General features: G+C 46.3%; 1 protein-coding gene and 1 non-coding gene across 2 annotated transcripts; one reads left to right on the forward strand and one right to left on the reverse strand.

Moving 5' to 3' along the window:
* Positions 1-308: 308 nt before the first annotated feature.
* Positions 309-402, reverse strand: trnay-gua (transfer RNA tyrosine (anticodon GUA)). The gene is made up of 2 exons: positions 366-402; positions 309-344 (listed from the first exon to the last, which is right to left on the reverse strand). It is a non-coding gene; the product is annotated as a tRNA-Tyr (tRNA).
* A 5,159-nt stretch (positions 403-5,561) lies between these two features.
* Positions 5,562-15,114, forward strand: LOC137336090 (zinc finger protein 436-like). Its single transcript, XM_068001580.1, has 2 exons — positions 5,562-5,616; positions 13,348-15,114. The coding sequence occupies exon 2, from the start codon at positions 13,763-13,765 to the stop codon at positions 14,516-14,518; it is 756 nt and encodes a 251-aa protein (XP_067857681.1). The 5' UTR covers positions 5,562-5,616; positions 13,348-13,762; the 3' UTR covers positions 14,519-15,114.
* The last annotated feature ends 7,840 nt before the right edge of the window (positions 15,115-22,954 follow it).

Here is a 22,954-nt window from a genome sequence, read left to right on the forward strand (position 1 = left end):
CGGAAAGCAACAGCCGCCCGAGCTTGAGGGAGCAGCGTGAGCCCTGTCTGACTGACTGATCGAAAACCTTTTTGCCTGAAATTGAGGGCGATTTGAAGTGTTGCTGCTCAAAGGCATTCCCTGCTGGTGAGCAGAGGGAAATGCTCGAGAGAAACAGCCGTGCTCGGGCAGAAACAGAAAGCTTTCAGGTTTGAGAAAGGAAAAGTGGTGTCCTGTGACTCAGTGGCAAAATGTTAATCTGGAAGATGCCTGTAAAGTTCAGAAAGAGACCTTGAGGTAATTGCTGCTTATTCCAAAAGCACACTCACTCCTTCGAGCCGGAATTGAACCAGCGACCTAAGGATGACTTTACTTTGTTTAATTCACTACAGTCCTCCGCTCTACCAGCTGAGCTATCGAAGGGAAGCGATAGAAAGAATTGTCTTTGGTGATTGTTCACCGTGCGCCTGTTGACATGTTCAGACTCATGGAGTCCGGTGCTGATCGAAGACTTCTTTTGCCTGAAAGCGAGAGCTGAGTGTTTTGAAGTATTGCTGCTCAAAAGCACTCCCTGCTGGTGAGCAGAGGCAAAACAGCCTTGTTTGGGCAGACACAGAAAGTTCTGAAGTTTGAGAAAGGAAAAGAGGCCTCCTGTGCTTTCATGGCAACATGTTAATCTGTAAGTTGCCTGTAAAGTTAAGAGAGTGACCTTGAACTAAGTGCTGCTTATTGCAAAATCACCCGTACTCCTTCGAGCAGGAGTTGAACAAATGACAAAAGGATGACTTTATCTTATTTTCCGCGACAGTCTTGTCACTCGACCAGCTGAGGTATCGAAGGGAAGCGGCAAAATGTTTCACTTTGGTGATTGTTCACCGTGCACCTTTGACACACCCGGACTCGTGGATTCCAGTGCTCATGACTGAGGCTGACTCGGTACCTGCTCATACCGCAGTGCTGTGGGAGTGTGAGCTGCTCCGTGTTCTCCACAGCCTGGGCCAGTGACACAATGAATAATGTGACTGATTGTTGGTCTGGAGATTGTGGGTTCAAGTTTACGGAGGGTGTAAAGTGGACGGCCGGGCCTGGAGAGCATTGGAATCGTCGAGTCTAGAGATAAGCAAAGGCTAAGATGAGAGTTTCAGCAGCAGAACTTCATTCTGACAGTTTGGATTTGTTTCTGCTGATGTTAATAACCGCGATAACTGGGCTGAAATTCAATATTCTGGATCTATGTCAAATAAATCAACTTTGTTTCAAACAGAATGGGTCAATTACTTGATGAATTCAAGATAAGAGACTAATTGATGTCCTAATTACCGATTATTATGCCTTTTCTCCTTTCTCACTTCAGATTATTTCAGTTCTCATATCTTCAATTACTCTCATGGCCAAGTCCCTGCTGCCCAGACCTTCCTGAGTGCCTCTCCCAGCCTTGGGATCCAGGGAAGGTATCGGTAATGTACCCGGGATCACTAAACATAAAACCCAGTCTGTGAATCACTTTCAGCTACTGGACTTATCGTGTGTCCCACAGCATCTCTCTCACCTTCAATGTGTGAATAGAGCATCAGGCCTGGAAATCTCGTCTTCAATTTAAATCCACTCAGCAAATGTATTTAACAAAATACAAAGAAGTAAACACATCATGGCTCAATAATCCAGCACTAAATTCAAAGGAGTAAGTCTGTTATCACACTCCTTGAGTGGACAGAATAAAGAAAAATCCCAACTCTAAGATCCCCTCGAATCCTTTGTAAATTCCTTGCAAATCTTGACAATAATCAACAAGTCTAATTTAATGTTGACCTTTATCTTGAGTGGGGTTGGAATACAGAAGTGATGCTTCAGTTGTAAAGAACCTTGGTCAGACCCCATCTGGAGAACTGGGCAACGAACCGAGAGAGAGATCAATCGGCTTTGGGAACGATACAGTGTAGATTCACCAGAATGATACCGGGGTTAAAAGGATTAAATTATGAGGACGGGTTGCATGAACTTAGATTTAATTCCAATGAGTTTAGAATATTGAGGCATGATCTCATCGAGATGTTTAAAATAATAAAGGGATTCAATAATATAGATGCAGAGAAATGATTTCTTCTGGAGGAGGAATCCAGAACAAGAGGGCATAGGAAATAAAATCCTCGAGCCTGCTCTGCCATTCAGTAAGTACATCGGTGATCTTCTACCTTAATTCCACTTTCCTGCCCGATTCCTTGATTCCCTCGGTGTTCAAAAATCTCTCGATCTCATTCTTGAATATACTCAACGACTAATTCCAAAGATTCACAACCATCTGAGTGAAGACATTTTTCCTCATCTCAGTCCTAAATGGCCGATCCCTTTTCCTGAGACTTTGCCCCCTAGTTCTGGACTCTCCAGCCAGGGGAAACAGCCTCTCAGCATCGACCCTGTCAAGCCCTCTAAGAATTTCAGACGTTTCAATGAGATCACCTCTCATTCTTCTAAACTCCAGAGAATATAGGGCCATTCTACTCAATCTCTCCTCATACAACAACCCTCTCATCCCAGGAATCAATCTAATGAACCTTCGTTGCACCCGCTCTAAGGCAAGTATACACTTGCTCAGGTAAGGAGACCAAAACTGTACACAGTAATCCAGGTGAGTCTCACCAAAGCCCTATATAATTGCAGCAAGACTTCCTTACTTTTATTCTCCAACCCCCTTGCAATAAAGGCAAATATACTATTTGCTTTCCTAAATGTTTGCTGCACCTGCATATTAACTTTCTGTGATCCATGCACAGGGACACCTAAATCTCTCTGAACACCAACATTTCTTAGTCTCTCACCTTTTAAAAAAATATTCCCCTTTCCATTCTTCCTACCAAAGTGAAAAAATTCCACATTTCCACACATTATACTCCAGCTGCCACCTTCTTGAAAATCTTAAAATTAGAGCTAGGTGATTTACAAGCAAAATAAGGTGGCAATTTTTCACACAAAGCGTAGTGGAAATGACAAACTCACTTCCCCGAAAGGCTGTGGATGCTGGGGCTCGATTGAAATTTTCAATATTGAGATTGATAGATTTGTGTTGTGTGAGGTTTGCAAGGGATATGGAACAAAGGCGATTAAATGGAGTTGTGATACAGATTAGTCCTGATCCAATTGAATGGGGGAGCAGGCTTCAGGGGCTAAATGGCTAATTCCAGTTCCAGGAAGCTGTGGAAGCTACATCATTAAATAAATTTAAAACAGAAATAGACAGTTTCCTAGAAGTAAAGAACCCCTAGAATTAGGGGTTATGGGGAGAGGGCAGGAAATTGGACATGAATTTAGATTTGAGGTTAGGATCAGATCAGCCATGATCTTATTGAATGGCGGAGCAGGCTCGAGGGGCCGATTGGCCTACTCCTGCTCCTATTTCTTATGTTCTTATGTAACCCAGTCACTGACATCAATCACCTCCAGTCTGATAAAAAAAAACAGTCACAGACACCAATTTCCTCCTGTCTGATATAAACCAACCCCACAGTCACTGACACCAATCTCCTCCTGCCTGATATAAACCAACCCCACAGTCACTGACACAAATCTTCTCCTGTCTGATGTAAACCAACTCCACAGTCACTGATAGCAATCTCCTCCTGCATGATATAAACCAGTCCAACCGTCACTGTCATCAATCTCCTCCACTCTGATATAATCCAACCCCACAGTCACTGATACCAATCTCCTCCTGTCTGATATAAACCAACCCCACAGTCACTGATACCAATCTCCTCCTGTCTGATATAATCCAACCCCACAGTCACTGATACCAATCTCCTCCTGTCTGATATAAACCAACCCCACAGTCACTGACATCCATCTCACTGAATGGTGGAACAGGCTTGAGGGGCTGAACGGCCTACTCCAGTTCCTAATGTTCCTATGTTACACTGAAGTTACTAACATTCCTCTTCACAGTTCTTAATGCTCCCTATGTTGATGTTATCAGGAAATGTTGATCTTATGCCCTTGTTCCCAAGCCCAGGTCATTTCTTCATATTGAGAAGAGCAATGGTCCCAACACTGCCCCTGGGGACACCACTGTTTACATCCCCACAGTCTGAAAAACATCCATTAACCACCACTCTGCCCTTTCTCCAACTTCCCATCCACACTGACCCACTCCCTTTAATACCGTGAGCTTGAATCTGATCAACAAGCCTCCTGTCCGGCATCTTCTCAAACACTTTTTAACAATCCATCTTCACAACCTCCATTGCATTTTATCCCCACACTGTGTTATTCCCTCCAATAATCCCTGCTGTCTGTCCTGAATTAATCCATTTCATTCCCAATGTTGAAATCTTTGCTCCACCCACTCGGTTCCATCGGTTTTTCTCCACAACACAAAGGGCCAGTTTTCCCCAAGAGTTTCACACCAATCAGCTTTCAAAATGAGGCAGAGTTTCAGCCAATGAGGGAGATCCGGGCTCAGCCCCGCCCACTCGGTGCCGCAAGTCCCGCCCCTCACACACTCCCATTGGTTGGAGGACCAACCGCCCGCTCGGTCCTCCAGTCCCTCTCCGCTCTTCCTATTGGTCCGGAGCTCCCGTCAATCACCCGGGCAGTGTGAGCTGAGCATGCGCGGCGGGCGGGGAGTGAGGCCGAGATCGTGTCCGCAACAGGTGAGAGATGGGCGGGGGGAGCGGGTTAATAAACCCCGGGGGAGGGGGCGGGGGCTTCACAAACCCCGAGTGCGGCCCCGGGCCCGAATATCAAACAGTGAACATTCTCCTCTCTCTCTCTACACTCCGGGGGCTCCGGTTTAGATCAGACCCGAAACTCGACAAACGGCCCGCGGCCTCCGAGCATGCGCAGAGTCAGCGTTAAACCTCGTGACTCATCGAATCAGGGAGCGTCTGTAAATGAAGGAGAAATGGAGATCGGTCAGGGAGCGTCTGTAAATGAAGGAGAAATGGTGATCGGTCAGGGAGCGTCTGTAAATGAAGGAGAAATGGTGATCGGTCGGGGAGCGTCTGTTAATGAAGGAGAAATGGTGATGGGTCAGGGAGCGTCTGTAAATGAAGGAGAAATGGTGATCGGTCAGGGAGCGTCTGTAAATGAAGGAGAAATGGTGATCGGTCGGGGAGCGTCTATAAATGAAGGAGAAATGGTGATCGGTCGGGGAGCGTCTATAAATGAAGGAGAAATGGTGATCGGTCAGGGAGCGTCTGTTAATGAAGGAGAAATGGTGATGGGTCAGGGAGCGTCTGAAAATGAAGGAGAAATGGTAATCGGTCAGGGAGTGTGTGTAAATGAAGGAGAAATGGTGATCGGTCAGGGAGAGTCTGCAAATGAAGCAGAATTGGTGATCGGTCAGGGAGAGTCTGTAAATGAAGCAGAAGTGGTGATAAGGCAGGGAGCGTCTGTAAATGATGAAGAAATGGTGATTGGCTCCGAAAGAGTCTGTAAATGAAGGAGAAATGGTGATCGGTCAGGGAGCATCAGCAAATGAAGGAGAAATGGTGATCGGTCAGGGAGCATCTGCAAATAGATGATAAATGATGACAGATCAGGGAACGTCTGTAAATGAAAGCGAAATGGTGAAGGTCGGGGGAGTCTGTCGATGAATGAGAAGTGGTAATGGGTCAGGGAGCATCTGTAAATGAAGGAGAAATGGTGAATTTCAGGGCAAGTCTGTAAATGACGAAGAAAATGTGACGGCTCATAAAAACATAAGAAATAGGAGCAGGAGTAGGCCATACGCCCCCTTGAGCCTGCTCTGACATTCAATAAGATCAAGGCTGATCTTTGACCTCAACTCCACTTTCCTGCCCAATCCCCATATCCCTTGATTCCCTTAGAGTCCAAAAATCTATCAATCTCAGCCTTGCATATACTCAACGACTGTGCATCCACAGCCCTCTGAGGTAGAGAATTCCAAAGATTTACAACCCTCTCAGTGGTGAAATTCCTCCTCATCTCAGTCTTAAATGGCCGACCCCTTATCCTGAGACAATGCTCCTACTTCTACACTCTCCAGCCAGGGGAAACATCCTCTCAGTATCTACCCTCTCAAGCCCTCTCAGAATCTTACAAGTTTCAATGAGATCACCTCTCATTCTTAGAACCATAGAAAAGATACAGCACAGAAGAGGGCCATTCGGCCCATCGTGTCCACGCTGGCTCGAAGAACAACCAGGTGCGCATTCTAATCCCACCTTCCAGCACCCGGTCCGTAGCCCTGCAGCTTACAGCACTTTAGATGCAGGTCCAGGTACTTTTTAAAAAGAGTTGAGGGTCCCTGCCTCTACCACCAATTCGGGCAGCGGATTCCATACACCCACCACCCTCTGGGTAAAACAATTTTTCCTCGTGTCCCCTCTAATCCTTCCACCAATCAGCTTAAATCTATTTCCTCTAGTTCTTGAACTCTCTGCTAGGGGAAACAGATACTTCCTGTCTACTCTATCTGGGCCCCTCATCATTTTGTACACGTCAATCAAGTCACCACTCAGCTTCCTCTGCTCCAAGGAAAACAACACCAACCTATCCAATCTCTCCTCGTAGCTGCAATTTTCAAGCCCTGGCAACATTCTTGTAAATCTTCTCTGCACTCTCTCCAGAGCAATAACGTCCTTCCTGTAATGTGGTGACCAGAACTGCACACAATACTCCAGCTGTGGCCTTACCAGCGTTTTATACAGTTTATACAGTCATTACATCCATGCTTTTGTATTCTATACCTCGGCTAATAACGGAGAGCATTCCGTATGCCTTCTTCACAACCTTATCCACCTGTACTGCCACCTTCAGGGACCTGTGCACATGCACTCCATGGTCTCTCACTTCCTCTCCCCTCTCAATATATTCCCGTTTACTGCGTATTCCCTTTCACTGTTTGCCCTCCCGAAGTGCATTACCTCACACTTCTCCGGGTTGAACTCCATTTGCCACTTTTCCGCCCACTCCACCAACCCATTGATATCTTCCTGGAGTCCACAGCTACCCTCTTCACTATTAATTACACGGCCAATTTTTGTGTCATCTGCACATTTGCCAATCATGCTCCAGACATTCAAGTCCAAATCATTAAGATATACCACAAACAGCAGGGACCCAACACTGAGCCCTGTGGCACACCACTGGAAACAGATTTCCATTCGCAAAGATATCCATCGACTTTTACCCTTTCTTTCCTGTTACTGAGCCAATTTTGGATCTAATTCACCACATTTCCCTGTATCCCATGGGCTTTTACCTTTCTGACCAGTCTGCCACGTGGGACCTTGTCAAATGCCTTACTACAATCCATGTAGACAACATCCAACAGCACGACCATCATCAATCCTCCTCGTCACTTCCTCAAATAATTTAATCAGATTTGCAAGGCATGACCTTCCCTGAACAAATCCATGCTGACTATCCCTGATTAAACTATCCCTTTCCAAGCGACAGTTTATCCTATCTCTCAGTATTGATTCTAATAGTTTGCCCACCACCGAGGTAAGACTGACCGGCCTATAATTGTTCGGTCTTTCCCTTGAACCCTTTTTAAACAATGGTCTTACGTTTCCAGTCTTCCGGTACCTCCCCTGTATCTAATGAGGATTGGAAAAAGATCCTCAGAGCATCCGCTATTTCCTTCCTGGCTTCCTCCAATAGCCCAGGAAACAATCCATCCGGCCCTGGTGACTTATCGACTTGCAAGGATTCCAGTCCCTCTGGTACTTCCTCTCTCGTCATGTTTACCTGATCCAATATTTCACACCTGTCCTCTTTAACTACTACGTCCGGATCATCCCCTTCCTTTGTGAATACGGAGAAAAAATATTCATTTAAAACCCCACCCACATGTTCTGCTTCTGCACACAAGTTAGCCTTATCATCCCTGATAGATCCCACCTTTTCCTTAGCTATCCTCTTGTTCTTAATGTACTGATAAAATATCGAACATTCTTCTAAACTCCAGAGAGCATAGGCCCATTCAATTCAATCTCTCCTCATAGGACAACCGTCTCATCCCAGGAATCAATCGAGTGAACGTTCGCTGCATATGCCCTTCCTTAGATAAGGAGAGCACAACTGTACACAGTACTCCAGGTGTGGTCTCACCAAAGCCCTGTACAATTGCAACAAGACTTCCTTATTCTTCTACTCCAACCCCCTTGCAATAAATTCCAACATTCCAGTTGCCTTCGAATTGCTTGCTGTACCTGCATGTTATCTTTTGGTGTTTCTTGTACGAGGACATACAAATCTCTCTGAACACCAACATTTAATAGTTTCTCACCATTTTAAAAATTCTGTTTTTCTATTCTTCCTACCAAAGTGAATAACCTCACATTTCCCCACATTATACTCTATCTGCCACCTTCTTGGCCACTCACTTAACCTGTCTATATCCCTTTGCAGACTCTTTGTGTCCTCCTCACAGCTTACTTTCCCACCTAGCTTCATGTCATCAGCAAACTTGGATACTTCACACTCAGTCCCATCCACTAAGTCATTGATATATATTGTAAATAGCTGAGACCCAAGTACTGATCCTTGCGGCACCCCACTAGTTACACGTCCAGGCCATCAAAATATATCAAAAAGATTCATGGTCCTAATACCCACCCCTATGGAACACCACTGTATACTTCCTTCCAGTCTGTAAAACAACGGTTCACCACTGCTCTCCACATTCTGTCTCTCCGCCAATTTTGTATCCATGCTGCTATTGGCTTCAATTTTATTAACAGGTCCATTAGGTGGCACTTTACCGAACGCCTTTTAAATGTCCGTTTACACAACATCGAGTGCACTACCCTCATCAACACTCTCCGTTATTTCATTGAAGAACTCAATCAAATTAGTCAGACATGATTTTACTTTTAACAAATCGATATTGACTGTCATTTATTAACTCTCATTCTTCCAAGTGAGAATTAATTTTGTCCCGGATTCTGGTCTCTAGAAGTTTCCCACCACCGACGTTAGGCTGACTGGCCTGTAATTGCCGGGTTTATCCCTCTCCCACATTTTTGAACAGGGGTGTGACACTTGCAATCCTCCAGTCCTCAGACACCACTCCCATATCCAAGGAGGATTGGAAGATTGTGGTCAGAGCCTCCACTATCTACACCCTAACTTCCCTCAGTAATCTCGGAGGCATCCCATCTGGACCGAAAGACTTTTTTACTTTGAGCACTGCCAATCTTTTAAGTCATGATGTGGAGATGCCGGCATCTCCACATCATGACTACCATCGACACCACAAACTGCCGGCTCACAGTGGAAAGGATATCCAAGAAGATCGCGCATTTAGACACAGACATCAAGTTTTTACAGAGCTGCAAGAAAGCAGACAAGATCCCGAAAGGACTCCAGATCACGAACCCACTCAAGTCCACATACAACTCGGATTACGCTGAGAGACTCTGCCGCCGTACCTCTCGCACACTCCGCAACCATCTCATACACCAACTCTACAGCAGACGCCACAACCTCGAAACCAAGATAGAGTCCATACTCTCAACCTGTACTCAGGACACAGCAGACCAGCTACGTTATACCGCCAAACAGACGAGGCAACGGAACTACGCTGCCTACATGAAAACCAAGAGCAGGAAGCTTGAGAAACTCGGCATCACCACCAGCAACGACCAAGCTTCCCCTGGTACCACGGTTGCAACCACAGGGAAGTCTATTGTCAATTTATCCGACCACACCCTTCAACCAGACGAAATCGAAGTTCTCAGCCGAGGGCTCAATTTCTGCCCCACTACCAAAATGGACCCCACTAGTCTCGCGGCGGACACAGAGGAATTCATCAGGAGAATGAGGCTCCGGGAATTCTACCACAAACCCCAAGATTTCAGCAGCGAACCCAATGAGACAATCGACGATCCGGAACAGCAGACAGAGGGATCCGCGGTACAGCAACCGAAGAGGAAAGAGTCAAACTGGACTCCTCCGGAGGGTCGCTGCCCTCAGCTGGACATGTATGCTCAAGCTGTCAGGAAATGCGTCAATGCCAGATTCATCAGCCGCACTCAGAAGACAGTCCAGAATGTCACCCGAGCACAACGCAACGCCATCAACGCTCTCAAGACCAACCGCAACATCGTCATCAAACCAGCGGACAAAGGAGGAGCCATAGTCATACAGAACAGAACAGACTATTGCAAAGAAGCATACCGACAACTGGACAACCAGGAACACTACAGACGGTTACCCGCAGATCCGACCAAAGAACACACCCACCAGCTCAACAAACTGATCAAGACCTTCGATCCAGACCTTCAAAGCATCCTACGCATTCTCATCCCACGTAATCCCCGCGTGGGAGACTTCTACTGCCTCCCAAAGATACACAAAGCCAACACACCCGGACGTCCCATCGTATCAGGCAACGGAACCCTGTGTGAGAACCTCTCTGGATACATCGAGGGCATCCTGAAACCCATCGTACAGGGAACCCCCAGCTTCTGTCGTGACACTACAGACTTCCTACAAAAACTCAGTACCCACGGACCAGTTGAACCAGGAACACTTCTCACCACGATGGACGTCTCGGCACTATACACCAGTATCCCCCACGATGACGGCATCGCTGCGACAGCATCAATACTCAACACCAACAACAGCCAATCTCCGGAAGCCATCCTACAACTCATCCGCTTCATCCTGGATCACAATGTCTTCACCTTCGATAACCAGTTCTTTACCCAAACACACGGAACAGCCATGGGGACCAAATTCGCACCCCAATACGCCAACATTTTCATGCACAAGTTCGAGCAGGACTTCTTCACTGCACAAGACCTCCAACCAACACTATACACCAGATACATCGACGACATTTTCTTTCTATGGACCCACGGCAAGGAATCACTAAAGAGACTACACGATAACATCAACAAGTTCCATCCCACCATCAAGCTCACCATGGACTACTCCTCAGAATCAGTTTCTTTCTTGGACACACGAATCTCCATCAAAGACGGGCACCTCAGCACCTCACTCTACCGCAAGCCCACGGACAACCTCACGATGCTCCACTTTTCCAGCTTCCACCCTAACCACGTCAAAGAGGCCATCCCCTATGGACAGGCCCTGCGAATACACAGGGTCTGCTCAGACGAGGAGGAACGCGATGGACACCTACAGACGCTGAAAGACGCCCTAGTAAGAACGGGATATGACGCTCGACTCATCGATCGACAGTTCCGACGGGCCACAGCAAAAAATCGCATAGACCTCCTCAGGAGACTAACACGGGACGCAACCAACAGAGTACCCTTTGTCGTCCAGTACTTCCCCGGAGCGGAGAAACTACGCCATGTTCTCCGCAGCCTTCAACATGTCATCAATGAGGACAAACACCTCGCTATGGCCATCCCCACACCTCCACTACTCGCCTTTAAACAGCCACCCAACCTCAAACAGACCATCGTTCGCAGCAAACTACCTAGCTTTCAAGAGAACAGCGTCCACGACGCCACACAACCCTGCCACGGTAACCTCTGCAAGACATGCCAGATCATCGACACAGATACCACCATCACACGAGATGACACCACCCACCAGGTGCATGGTTCATACTCCTGTGACTCAGCCAACGTTGTCTACCTCATACGTTGCAGGAAAGGATGCCCCAGAGCATGGTACATTGGCGAGACCATGCAGACGCTGCGACAACGGATGAACGGACACCGCGCAACAATCGCCAAACAGGAGGGTTCCCTCCCAGTCGGGGAACACTTCAGCAGTCATGGACATTCATCCACCGACCTTCGGGTAAGCGTACTCCAAGGCGGCCTTCGAGACACACGACAACGCAAAATCGTCGAGCAGAAATTGATAGCCAAGTTCCGCACCCATGAGGACGGCCTCAACCGGGATCTTGGGTTCATGTCACGCTACACGTTACCCCACCAGCGAACAAATGTTATCTGTTTTTAATATAATGGGTCATTTGCTGGCTCTCTCTGCCTTCCGGATGTTTCTGCCTCTCTCTGTGTTTTTTTTTCTCTGTTTTTTTTTTCCCTGTTTGTTTTTTTATTGAATGTGTATTCGGAGGTTCTGCAGGTAACACCTCTCTGTCTGAACACGGTGATTGCCTTGGCAACGGGCAGTTGCAGGGGCAGTCTGTAAACACCATTTATTATTGTTCAATATGTATAAATGCGTAGGCTTCAAGGAGATCTTGAAACATTTGCCTGAGGAAGGAGAAAATCTCCGAAAGCTTGTGAATTTAAAATAAAATTGCTGGACTATAACTTGGTGTTGTAAAATTGTTTACAATCTTTTAAGTACCTCCTCTTTATCTATTTTGATCATCTCCAATATCACTACTACCTCCTCCTTTACTGTACAATGGCAGAATCCTCTTCTCTGGTGAAGACGGATGTAAAGTACTCATTTAGTGCCTCAGCCATGCCCTCTGCCTCCACAAGAAGATCTCCTTTTTTGTCCCTAATCGACCCCACCCTTCCTTTGACTCCCCTTTTGTTTGTTCATAAAAGACTTTTGGATTCCATTTTATGTTAACCGCCAATCTATTCTCATACTCTCTCTTTGCACCTCTTATTCCGTTTTTTAGATCTCCTCTGTACTTTCTTTGTTCAGCCTGGTTCACTACTGTATTATGAACCTTAAATTCGTCATAAGCCTCCTTTTTCTGTTTCATTTTAATCTCTATCTCTTTAGTCATCCAGGGAGCTCTAGCTTTGGATGCCCTTCCTTTCTCCCCCGTGGGAATCTGTCTGCTCTGTACCTGAACCAACTCCTCCTTCAAGGCCTCCCATTGTTCAATTACTGTTTTGTTGCCAATTTTTGATACCAATTCACCTGGACAAGATCCCTTTTTAACTCACTGGAATGAGCCCTCCTCCAGTTAAGTATTTTCACATTTGACTGTCCCTTGTCCTTTTCCATAACTATTCTAAACCTACTGAGATTATGATCACTGCTGCCCCACTGAAACATGCTCCACCTGCCCCACTTCATTCTCCACACCGAGCCCACTGCTGTAATCACACTCACTCTCTCACACTCACTCTCTCACACTCACTCTCTCACACTCACTCTCTCACACTCACTCTGTCACATTCACTCTGTCACATTCACTCTCTCACATTCACTCTCTCACATTCACCCTCTCACATTCACTCTCTCACATTCACTCTCTCACATTCACTCTCACATTCCTCTCTCACCCTTTCACTCATGTTTTAGGGCCACTGAAAGATGATGCGATGGGTTTGGATTTCAGCACAGGGAGGAGGGAGAGTTTGTGGGACAGGGATTTACAGCTTTGAGGAATGAGAGAGGAAATAATGTTCCATAGAAAGTAGAGTTATCTGATCTGAATTTCTATCCTGTACTTACATTGATAACTTTTATAAACTCCTTTTACAGGGGAGGATTTGCAGAGGGAAACTCAAACCAAAGATCACGTCAAGATCTGACAGAGTCACTCGATTCATCAGGACCTGAATATCATCGGCCTTTGAATGTGGAAGGAGAAACGTTTGTCTGTTCGATCTGTGGGAGAAGATTTCAAACATCAGTGTGAGTGGGAAAGCACCGAGACACACACACCCGAGTGAGAGTGTTCCAGTGCACTGACTATGGAAAGAGCTTTAACCAGTTGCACAGACAGAAAAAACATCACACCATTCACAGCGGGGAGAAACCGTACACGTGTTCTGTGTGTGGACGAGGCTTCAACTGATCGTCCAACCTGGAGAGACACAAGGTCACCCGGACCACGGAGAAACCGTGGAAATGTGGGGACTGTGGGAAGGGATTCAATTACCCATCACAGCTGGAAATGCATGGACACAATCACACTGGGGAGAGGCCGTTCTTCTGCTCCGTGTGTGGGAAGGGATTCACTCGGTCATCCACCCTGCTGAGACACCAGCGAACTCACTCTGATGAGAGACCTTTTAAATGTTCTGACTGTGAGAAGAGTTTTAAAAGCGAAAGTATTCTGCTGACACACCAACGCACTCACACTGGGGAGAGGCCGTTCACCTGCTCCTTGTGTGAGAAGAGATTTACTCGGTCATCCCACCTGCTGACACACCAGCGAGTTCACTCTGATGAGAGACCTTTTAAATGTTCTGACTGTGAGAAGAGCTTTAAAAGCAAAATTGATCTGATGAGACACCAACATAGCCACACTGGGGAGAGGCCGTTCACCTGCTCCGTGTGTGGGAAAGGATTCACTCAGTCATCCACCCTGCTGAAACACCAGCGAGTTCACACTGGGGAGAGACCGTTCTCCTGCTCAGTGTGTAAGAAGAGATTCACTCGATCATCACACCTTCTGTCACACCAGCGAGTTCACTCTGATGAGAGACCTTTTAAATGTTCTAACTGTGAGAAGAGGTTTAAAAGCAAAATTGATCTGATGAAACACCAACGTACCCATACTGGGGAGAGGCCGTTCACCTGCTCCGTGTGTGGGAAGGGATTCACTCAGTCATCCCACCTGCTGAAACACCAGCGAGTTCACACTGGGGAGAGGCCGTTAAATGTTCTGACTGTGAGAAAAGATTTAAAATCAGAAATGAGCTGCTGAGACATCGACGCACTCACACTGGGGAGAGACTGTTCACCTGCTCCGTGTGTGGGAAGGGATTCACTAATTCATCCCACCTTCTGAAACATCAACTTGTTCACACTATTGAGTGACCTTTTAACTCAGTGACTGTAAGAAGAGCTTTAAAAGCAGAAATGAACTGCTGACGCATCAACTCATGCCCATTGAGGAGAGACTGTTCACCTGTTCCATGTGTGGGAAGGGATTCACTCAGTCATCACACGTGCTGAGACACCAGCGAGTTCACATATGACTGCAGGGGTTGGATTCTGCTGTTAATCCCATCCAGGACTGAACCATGTTCATTCTGACAGTTGGGGTTTGTTTCTTCTGATGTCAATAACCCCTATAACTGGGCTGGAGTTTAATATTCAGAATATCTGTTAAATAAATCAGATTTGTTTTAAACACCTTGTTGTCGATTTTGGTTTTTCCCACCTGAGTGTTTAGCATCACCTGACTGGAGCTCAGAAAGGACAATCTGATGGGAACAGAACTTCAGCCTGGACACAGTCCTTCAGGGCCACACTGAGAGGGGCAAACGGCACTTTGGCCTTTCTCGTCTCCCTTCACTGACAGCAAAGTCACTGTATGACATCCAGTCTAAAAATGACTGTGGTAATTATTCTATGAAGATTTCACCTGTTTGAGTGACAGTCCTGAGTCTACCATTTAAGGCAAGCGTTAACTCATTTAAAATAAACCCGTTAAAAATAAATGAGTTAAAGTCTGAATTGAAGTAGCAGAGGGAGGAGTTCACAGGAGCCTGTTAACTGCTGGTACAATTATACAACAGTCATTCGATCTCCAGATAAAGAAGGACCTGCAGTGTGTTTCCAGAATTCACGGTTTTATTGCTGTGTGCGTGTTAGACACCAGGATCACTAAAAATACACGACCCGGACCATCCACAGGGTGGGGGCGATCCCGACAGTTACTCTGGGATCACTCCCACTGCAGAACTCCACCACTGACCCTGCTGAAGGTTGCAGGCTCAGGGAGTGGGGCCTCCAGGAGAGGAATGTAAGATAGCTGGGTTTCAGTATCCTGACAAATATATGCTGAGGTACCAGAGGAATCCTTACGAAGGAACCGTCTGGGGTTTTACCTCTCAGTGTAGGTCTAGCGGTGAATGATTCCTGACTCCCTGAACTGTCTTACATTTAACCCAGATCGGATCAGAATGAATTCAGTTTACAGGAGAATTGGGACAAATATCACCCACAATCGAGGGAGACGAAAGCAGCCATTAGAGAATCTAAGAGATCTTTGGAAAAGAAAATGGTGCACAATTGTGGGAATAATAGCAAATGTCTTTCCAGCTACGTCAGGAGTCAGAAGACCATTAAAGATGCTTTAGGGCCACCGAAAGACAGTTCAGGACAGATTCCCGGGCTATGGCAGAGCTGTTAAATGACTATTTCACATCAGCCTGCACTCCTGTGGATGATGCTCAGATTCCAGCTGTGGGATGTGCTGTCAACAATGACATCATAAATATTAAAATAGAATGGGATGTCACTTTGGATAAAATATGAACTCTCAAAATGTATTGTGCTCCAGGTCCAGATGATATTCACCCACGGGTGTTTAAAGAGATGGGACGGGTGCTCTGTGAGCCTCTTGCCTGTATCTTCAACAGCTCAATAGAGTCAGCGATAGTCCCCTGAGATTGGAAGGTAGCTCACGTAGTTCCCATTTTCATTAAAGGGGACAAATCAGAGCCGGGGTATGACAGGCCCATCAGTGTGACCTCGATCTGAGGGAAGATGCTTGAAGGGATCCTAAGAGATGCTGTTTATGATCACGGGGAAAGAGAAGGAGCCATTAGAGATACTCAACACGGCTTCTGGGAAAGAAAATGCTGTCTTACAAACTTGCTTGAGTTTTTTGAAGAAGTTGCTGGGTTAGTGGATGAGGGTAATCCGGTTCACATTGTCTATCTCAGGGGTGTCAAACTCATTTCCTATGGTGAACCTGACCCGATATCATGACACTTGGCCTGGACCACATTCAGCAAAAGTTATTAAACTGGAAATAGATGAAGATAAACTATATTGTTACTTACGTACATTTCGATGTTGTTTACTGCTACTGCTGCTCCTGATAGCTGATCTTCTTTCCCGGAAGCCGTGTTGAGTATCTCTAATGGTCCCTTCTGTTTCCTCGTGATCATAAACAGAATCTCTTAGGATCCCTTCAAGCCTCTTAGCTTGAACTATTGCACCAACATTTGGAGTAAATGACTGGGCTGAGGCCTGTCTTGGATAAAAACATGAGGACCACTTGTCATTACAGAACTGTGTGCCCCAAACACTAACTGTGGAAGTGAATTCCACAGACTGCCTACTCCCTATGTAAAGAAGTTTCTCTTGACTACTGCTCTAAAACAGATAGCAGGGGTTAATTGTAGCGACTCACACTGTATAAGGTGGAAAGTGATGCTCCACAAGGATTGGTTCTGGGACCACTGTTCACAATTCACATAAACGATTTGGACTCGGGAATCGGAAGTACAATTTCAAAATTAACAGATGACACCAGATTGGCGGGGTGGGGTGGAGTTTACATAATATTAATGAAGTTTGCGACCAAATACAAAATACATTAATAAACTTGCAAAATGGGTGTATAATTGGCTAATGAATTTTAATGCAGATGACAGTGAAATGGAGCATTTTGGTCGCAAGAATTTGGAAATTGTGCCCTGTATATCCAAGTCCAAGTCATTAATGTATATCAAGAAAAGCAGTGGTCCCAGCACCGACCCCTGGGGAACACCACAGTATACCTCCCTCCTTTCTGAAAAACAACCATTCATCAATACACTCTGCTGTTATTTAGCCAATTCTGTATCAATGCTGCTGCTGCCCCCTTTATTCCATGGGCTTCAATCTTAATGACAAGCCCATTACGTGGCACTTTATCTAACGCCTTTTGGAAGTCCATACACACCACATCAACTGCATTTCCCTCATCGACCCTCTCTGTTACCTTATCAAAAAACTGTATCAAGTTAGTTAAACACAATTTGCCTTTAACAAATCCGTGCTGGCTTTCCCTCATCCTTGTACAAGTGGCTGCTAATTCTATCCCGGATTATCGTTGCTGGAACTTTCCCCACTACCGAGGTTAAACTGACTAGTCAGTAGCTGCTGGGTTTTATCTCTCACCCTTTCTTGAACAGGGGTGTAACATTTGCAATTCTTCAGTCCTCTGGCATCACCCCCATATCTAAGGATGTTTGGAAGATTATGGCCAGTACCTCTGCAATTTCCACTGTTACTTCCCTCAGAAACCTAGGATGCATCCCATCCGGACCAGGTTACGTATCTACTTTAAGTACAGCCAGCCATTCAAGTACCTCCTCTTTATGAATTTTTAGCCAATCCAGTATCTCAACTACATCTTCCTTTACTGACACTCTGGCAGCATCTTCTTGGTAAAGACAGATGCAAAGTATTTATTTAGTACCTCCGTCATGCCCACTGCCTCCTGCTGCTGTTTCCTCAGTATAACACGGGCCAGTGACGCAATGGATAACACATCTGACTACGGATTAGAAGACTGTAGGTTTGACTCCTACCTGGCTCTGAATTTTTTTTAACTTGTGCATTATTTTATGGCCTTCAAAACCTTGCAAGCTGTCCTACTTGGTGGTGCTGCCTGGCTCCATATCTGGTAAGTGCCATCTCAGTGCAGCAAGTAGTGCATCAGTGTCATAATCTGAGGGTCCTGAATTTAAACTTCAGAGAAGGCATCAGGGATTACGAAGCTTTTTTTCCATCTCTCACCTCATCTTTCCATCTTTGCTGCAGAGCAAAATCAAGAACTTTTGCTGACTGCAGCACATCAAAAGATGTGCTGCCCCTTGACCTCTCTGTACCCAAACACACAGTGAAGTTTAGGAAGTTCATGGGCTATGGACTCGCTGACAACGCTCTTGTTTCTGTATAATTGCAGCAAGACAATCGGTGAGTGGAGAATATAATCAACGATCCCACTACTTCCCACATGCTAAGTGAGCGCTCGACCAGTTGAGCTAATTCCTCGTTTGCTGTTTGTAAATCGCCCTTCACAGTTCCCGCCTCACACTCGCCTCCAAGCTGCTCCACGACCAGCAGAGAAATCTTGCCTTGGGTTGCCGCTCCTTGAATATATTAAAAATTTGCTAAAATCAGTGTTATCGAGCATCAGCAAGTGAGGAACAGCAGAACGGGAAGCCACAGTAATCATGAATGATGCTGAGAAGAGTCCGAGCCTGTGGAAGGAAGACGAGGTCACCGGAAAGCAACAGCTGCCCGAGCTTGAGGGAGCAGCGTGAGCCCTGACTGATCGAAGACCTTTTTACATGAAATTGAGGGCGATTTGAAATGTTGCTGCTCAAAGGCACTCCCTGCTGGTGAGCAGAGGGAAATGCTCGAGTGAAACCGATGCTCGGGCAGACACAGAAAGCTTCAAGGTTTGAGAAAGCAAAAGAGGCGTCCTGTGCGTTCATGGCAACATGTTAATCTGTAAGTTGCCTGTAAAGTTAAGAGAGCGACCTTGAACTAATTGATGCTTATTGCAAAAGTACGCGTACTCTTTTGAGCCGGAATTGAACAAATGACGTAAGGATGACTTTGTCTTATTTTCCACAACAGTCTTGTCGCTCGACCAGCTGAGTTATCGAAGGAAAGAGGCAAAAACGTTTCACTTTGGTGATTGTTCACCGTGCACCTTTGACACACCCGGACTCGTGGATTCCAGTGCTCATGACTGAGGCTGACTCGGTACCTGCTCATACCGCAGTGCTGTGGGAGTGTGAGCTGCTCCGTGTTCTTCACGGCCTGGGCCAGTGATGCAATGAATAATGTGACTGATTATTGATCTGGAGATTGTGGGTTCAAGTTTACGGAGGGTGTAAAGTGGAAGGCCGGGCCTGGAGAGCATTGGAATAGTCGAGTCTAGAGATAAACAAAGGCACGGATGAGGGTTTCAGCAGCAGAACTTCATTCTGGCAGTTGGGATTTGTTTCTGATGATGTTAATAACCGCTGTAACTGCCCCTGGGGGACACCACTGTTTACATCCCCACAGTCTGAAAAACATCCATTAACCACCACTCTGCCCTTTCTCCAACTTCCCATCCACACTGACCCACTCCCTTTAATACCGTGAGCTTGAATCTGATCAACAAGCCTCCTGTCCGGCATCTTCTCAAACACTTTTTAACAATCCATCTTCACAACCTCCATTGCATTTTATCCCCACACTGTGTTATTCCCTCCAATAATCCCTGCTGTCTGTCCTGAATTAATCCATTTCATTCCCAATGTTGAAATCTTTGCTCCACCCACTCGGTTCCATCGGTTTTTCTCCACAACACAAAGGGCCAGTTTTCCCCAAGAGTTTCACACCAATCAGCTTCCAAAATGAGGCAGAGTTTCAGCCAATGAGGGAGATCCGGGCTCAGCCCCGCCCACTCGGTGCCGCAAGTCCCGCCCCTCACACACTCCCATTGGTTGGAGGACCAACCGCCCGCTCGGTCCTCCAGTCCCTCTCCGCTCTTCCTATTGGTCCGGAGCTCCCGTCAATCACCCGGGCAGTGTGAGCTGAGCATGCGCGGCGGGCGGGGAGTGAGGCCGAGATCGTGTCCGCAACAGGTGAGAGATGGGCGGGGGGAGCGGGTTAATAAACCCCGGGGGAGGGGGCGGGGGCTTCACAAACCCCGAGTGCGGCCCCGGGCCCGAATATCAAACAGTGAACATTCTCCTCTCTCTCTCTACACTCCGGGGGCTCCGGTTTAGATCAGACCCGAAACTCGACAAACGGCCCGCGGCCTCCGAGCATGCGCAGAGTCAGCGTCAAACCTCGTGACTCATCGAATCAGGGAGCGTCTGTAAATTAAGGAGAAATTGTGATCGGTCAGGGAGCGTCTGTAAATGAAGGAGAAATGGTGATCGGTCAGGGAGCGTCTGTAAATGAAGGAGAAATGATGATCGGTCAGGGAGCGTCTGTAAATGAAGGGGAAATGGTGATCGGTCAGGGAGCGTCTCTAAATGAAGGAGAAATGGTGATCGGTCAGGGAGCGTCTGTAAATGAAGCAGAAGTGGTGATCGGTCAGCTTGTGCCTGTCAATGAAGGAGTAATAGTGATCGGTCAGGGAGTGTGTGTAAAAGAAGGAGAAATGGTGACGGGTCAGGGAGAGTCTGTAAATGAAGGATAAGTGGTGATCGGTCAGGGAGCATCTGCAAATAGACGATAAATGATGACAGATCAGGGAGCGTCTGTAAATGAAAGAGAAATGGTGAAGGTCGGGGGATTCTGTCGATGAATTGAGAAATGGTGATCGGGCAAGGAGCGTCTGTGTATGCAGGAGAAATGGTGAAGGTCAGGGAGCGTCTGAAGATGAAGGAGAAATGGTGATCGGTCAGGGAGCAATCCCCATATCCCTTGATTCCCTTTGAGTCCAAAAATCTATCAATCTCAGCCTTGCATATACTCAACGACTGTGCATCCACAGCCCTCTGAGGTAGAGAATTCCAAAGATTTACAACCCTCTCAGTGATGAAATTCCTCCTCATCTCAGTCTTAAATGGCCGACCCCTTCACCTGAGACAGTGCTCGTACTTCTACACTCTCCAGCCAGGGGAAACATCCTCTCAGTATGTACGCTCTCAAAATCTTACAAGTTTCAATGAGATCACCTCTCATTCATAGAACCATAGAACCATAGAAAAGATACAGTACAGAAGGGGGCCATTCGGCCCATTGTGTCCGCGCCGGCTCGAAGAACAACCAGGTGCCCATTCTAATCCCATCTTCCAGCACCCGGTCCGTAGCCCTGCAGCTTACAGCACTTTAGGTGCAGGTCCAGGTACTTTTTAAAGAGTTGAGGGTCCCTGCCTCTACCACCAATTCGGGCCGCGAATTCCATACACCCACCATCCTCTGGGTAAAAAAGTTTTTGTATTATCTGCACATTTGCCAATCATGCTCCCGACATTCAAGTCCAAATCATTAAGATATACCACAAACAGCAAGGGACCCAACACTGAGCCCGATGGCACACCACTGGAAACAGATTTCCATTCGCAAAGACATCCATCGACTTTTACCCTTTGTTTCCTGTTCCTGAGCCAATTTTGGATCTAATTCACCACATTTCCCTGTATCCCATGGGCTTTTACCTTTCTGACCAGTCTGCCACGTGGGACCTTGTCAAATGCCTTACTACAATCCATGTAGACAACATCCAACAGCACTACCCTCATCAATCCTCCTCGTCACTTCCTCAAAGAATTCAATCAGATTTGTAAAGCATGACCTTCCCTGAACAAATCCATGCTGACTATCCCTGATTAAACCATGCCTTTCCAAGTGACAGTTTATCCTATCTCTCAGTATTGATTGCAATAGTTTGCCCACCACCGAGGTAAGACTGACCGGCCTATAATTGTTCGGTCTTTCCCTTGTAACCTTTTTAAACAATGGTCTTATGTTTGCAGTCTTCCAGTCCTCCGGTACCTCCCCTGTATCCAGTGAGGATTGGAAAATGATCCTCAGAGCATCCGCTGTTTCCTCCCTGGCTTCCTCGAATAGCCTTGGAAACAATCCATCCGGCCCTGGTGACTTATCAACTTTCAAGGATTCCAGTCCCTCTGGTACTTCCTCTCTCGTTATGTTTACCTTATCCAATATTTCACACCTGTCCTCTTTAACTACTACGTCCGGATCATCCTGTTCCTTTGTCAATACGGAGAAAAAATATTCATTTAAAACCCTACCCACATGTTCTGCTTCTACACACAAGTTACCCTTATCATCCCTGATAGGTCCCACCTTTTCCTGAGCTATGCTCTTGTTCTCAATGTACTGATAAAATATCTAACATTCTTCTGAACTCCAGAGAGTATAGGCGCATTCTATTCAATCTCTCCTCATAGGACAAATGTCTCATCCCAGGAATCAATCTAGTGAACCTTCGCTGCATATAACCTTCCTTAGATAAGGAGAGCACAACAGTACACAGTACTCCAGGTGTGGTCTCACCAAAGCCCTGTACAATTGCAACAAGACTTCCTTATTCTTCTACTCCAACCCCCTTGCAATAAATTCCAACATTCCATTTACCTTCCGAATTGCTTGCTGTACCTGCATGTTATCTTTCGGTGTTTCTTGTACGAGGACACCCAAATCTCTCTGAACACCAACATTTAATAGTTTCTCACCATTAAAAAAATTCTGTTTTTCTTTTTTTCCTACCAAAGTGAGTAACCTCACATTTCCCCACATTATACTCTATCTTCCACCTTCTTGCCCACTCACTTAACCTGTCTATATCCCTTTGCAGACTCTTTGTGTCCTTCTCACAGTTTACTTTCCCACCTAGCTTCATGTCGTCAGCAAACTTGGATACATTACACTCGGTCCC

This window comes from Heptranchias perlo, chromosome 20 (genome assembly GCF_035084215.1).
Source record: "Heptranchias perlo isolate sHepPer1 chromosome 20, sHepPer1.hap1, whole genome shotgun sequence".
In the NCBI taxonomy this organism is placed as follows: domain Eukaryota; kingdom Metazoa; phylum Chordata; class Chondrichthyes; order Hexanchiformes; family Hexanchidae; genus Heptranchias; species Heptranchias perlo.

Coding starts and splice junctions, on each gene's coding strand:
- LOC137336090 (XM_068001580.1), top strand. CDS start 13,763: ATGCATGGACACAATCACACTGGGGAGAGGCCGTTCTTCTGCTCCGTG.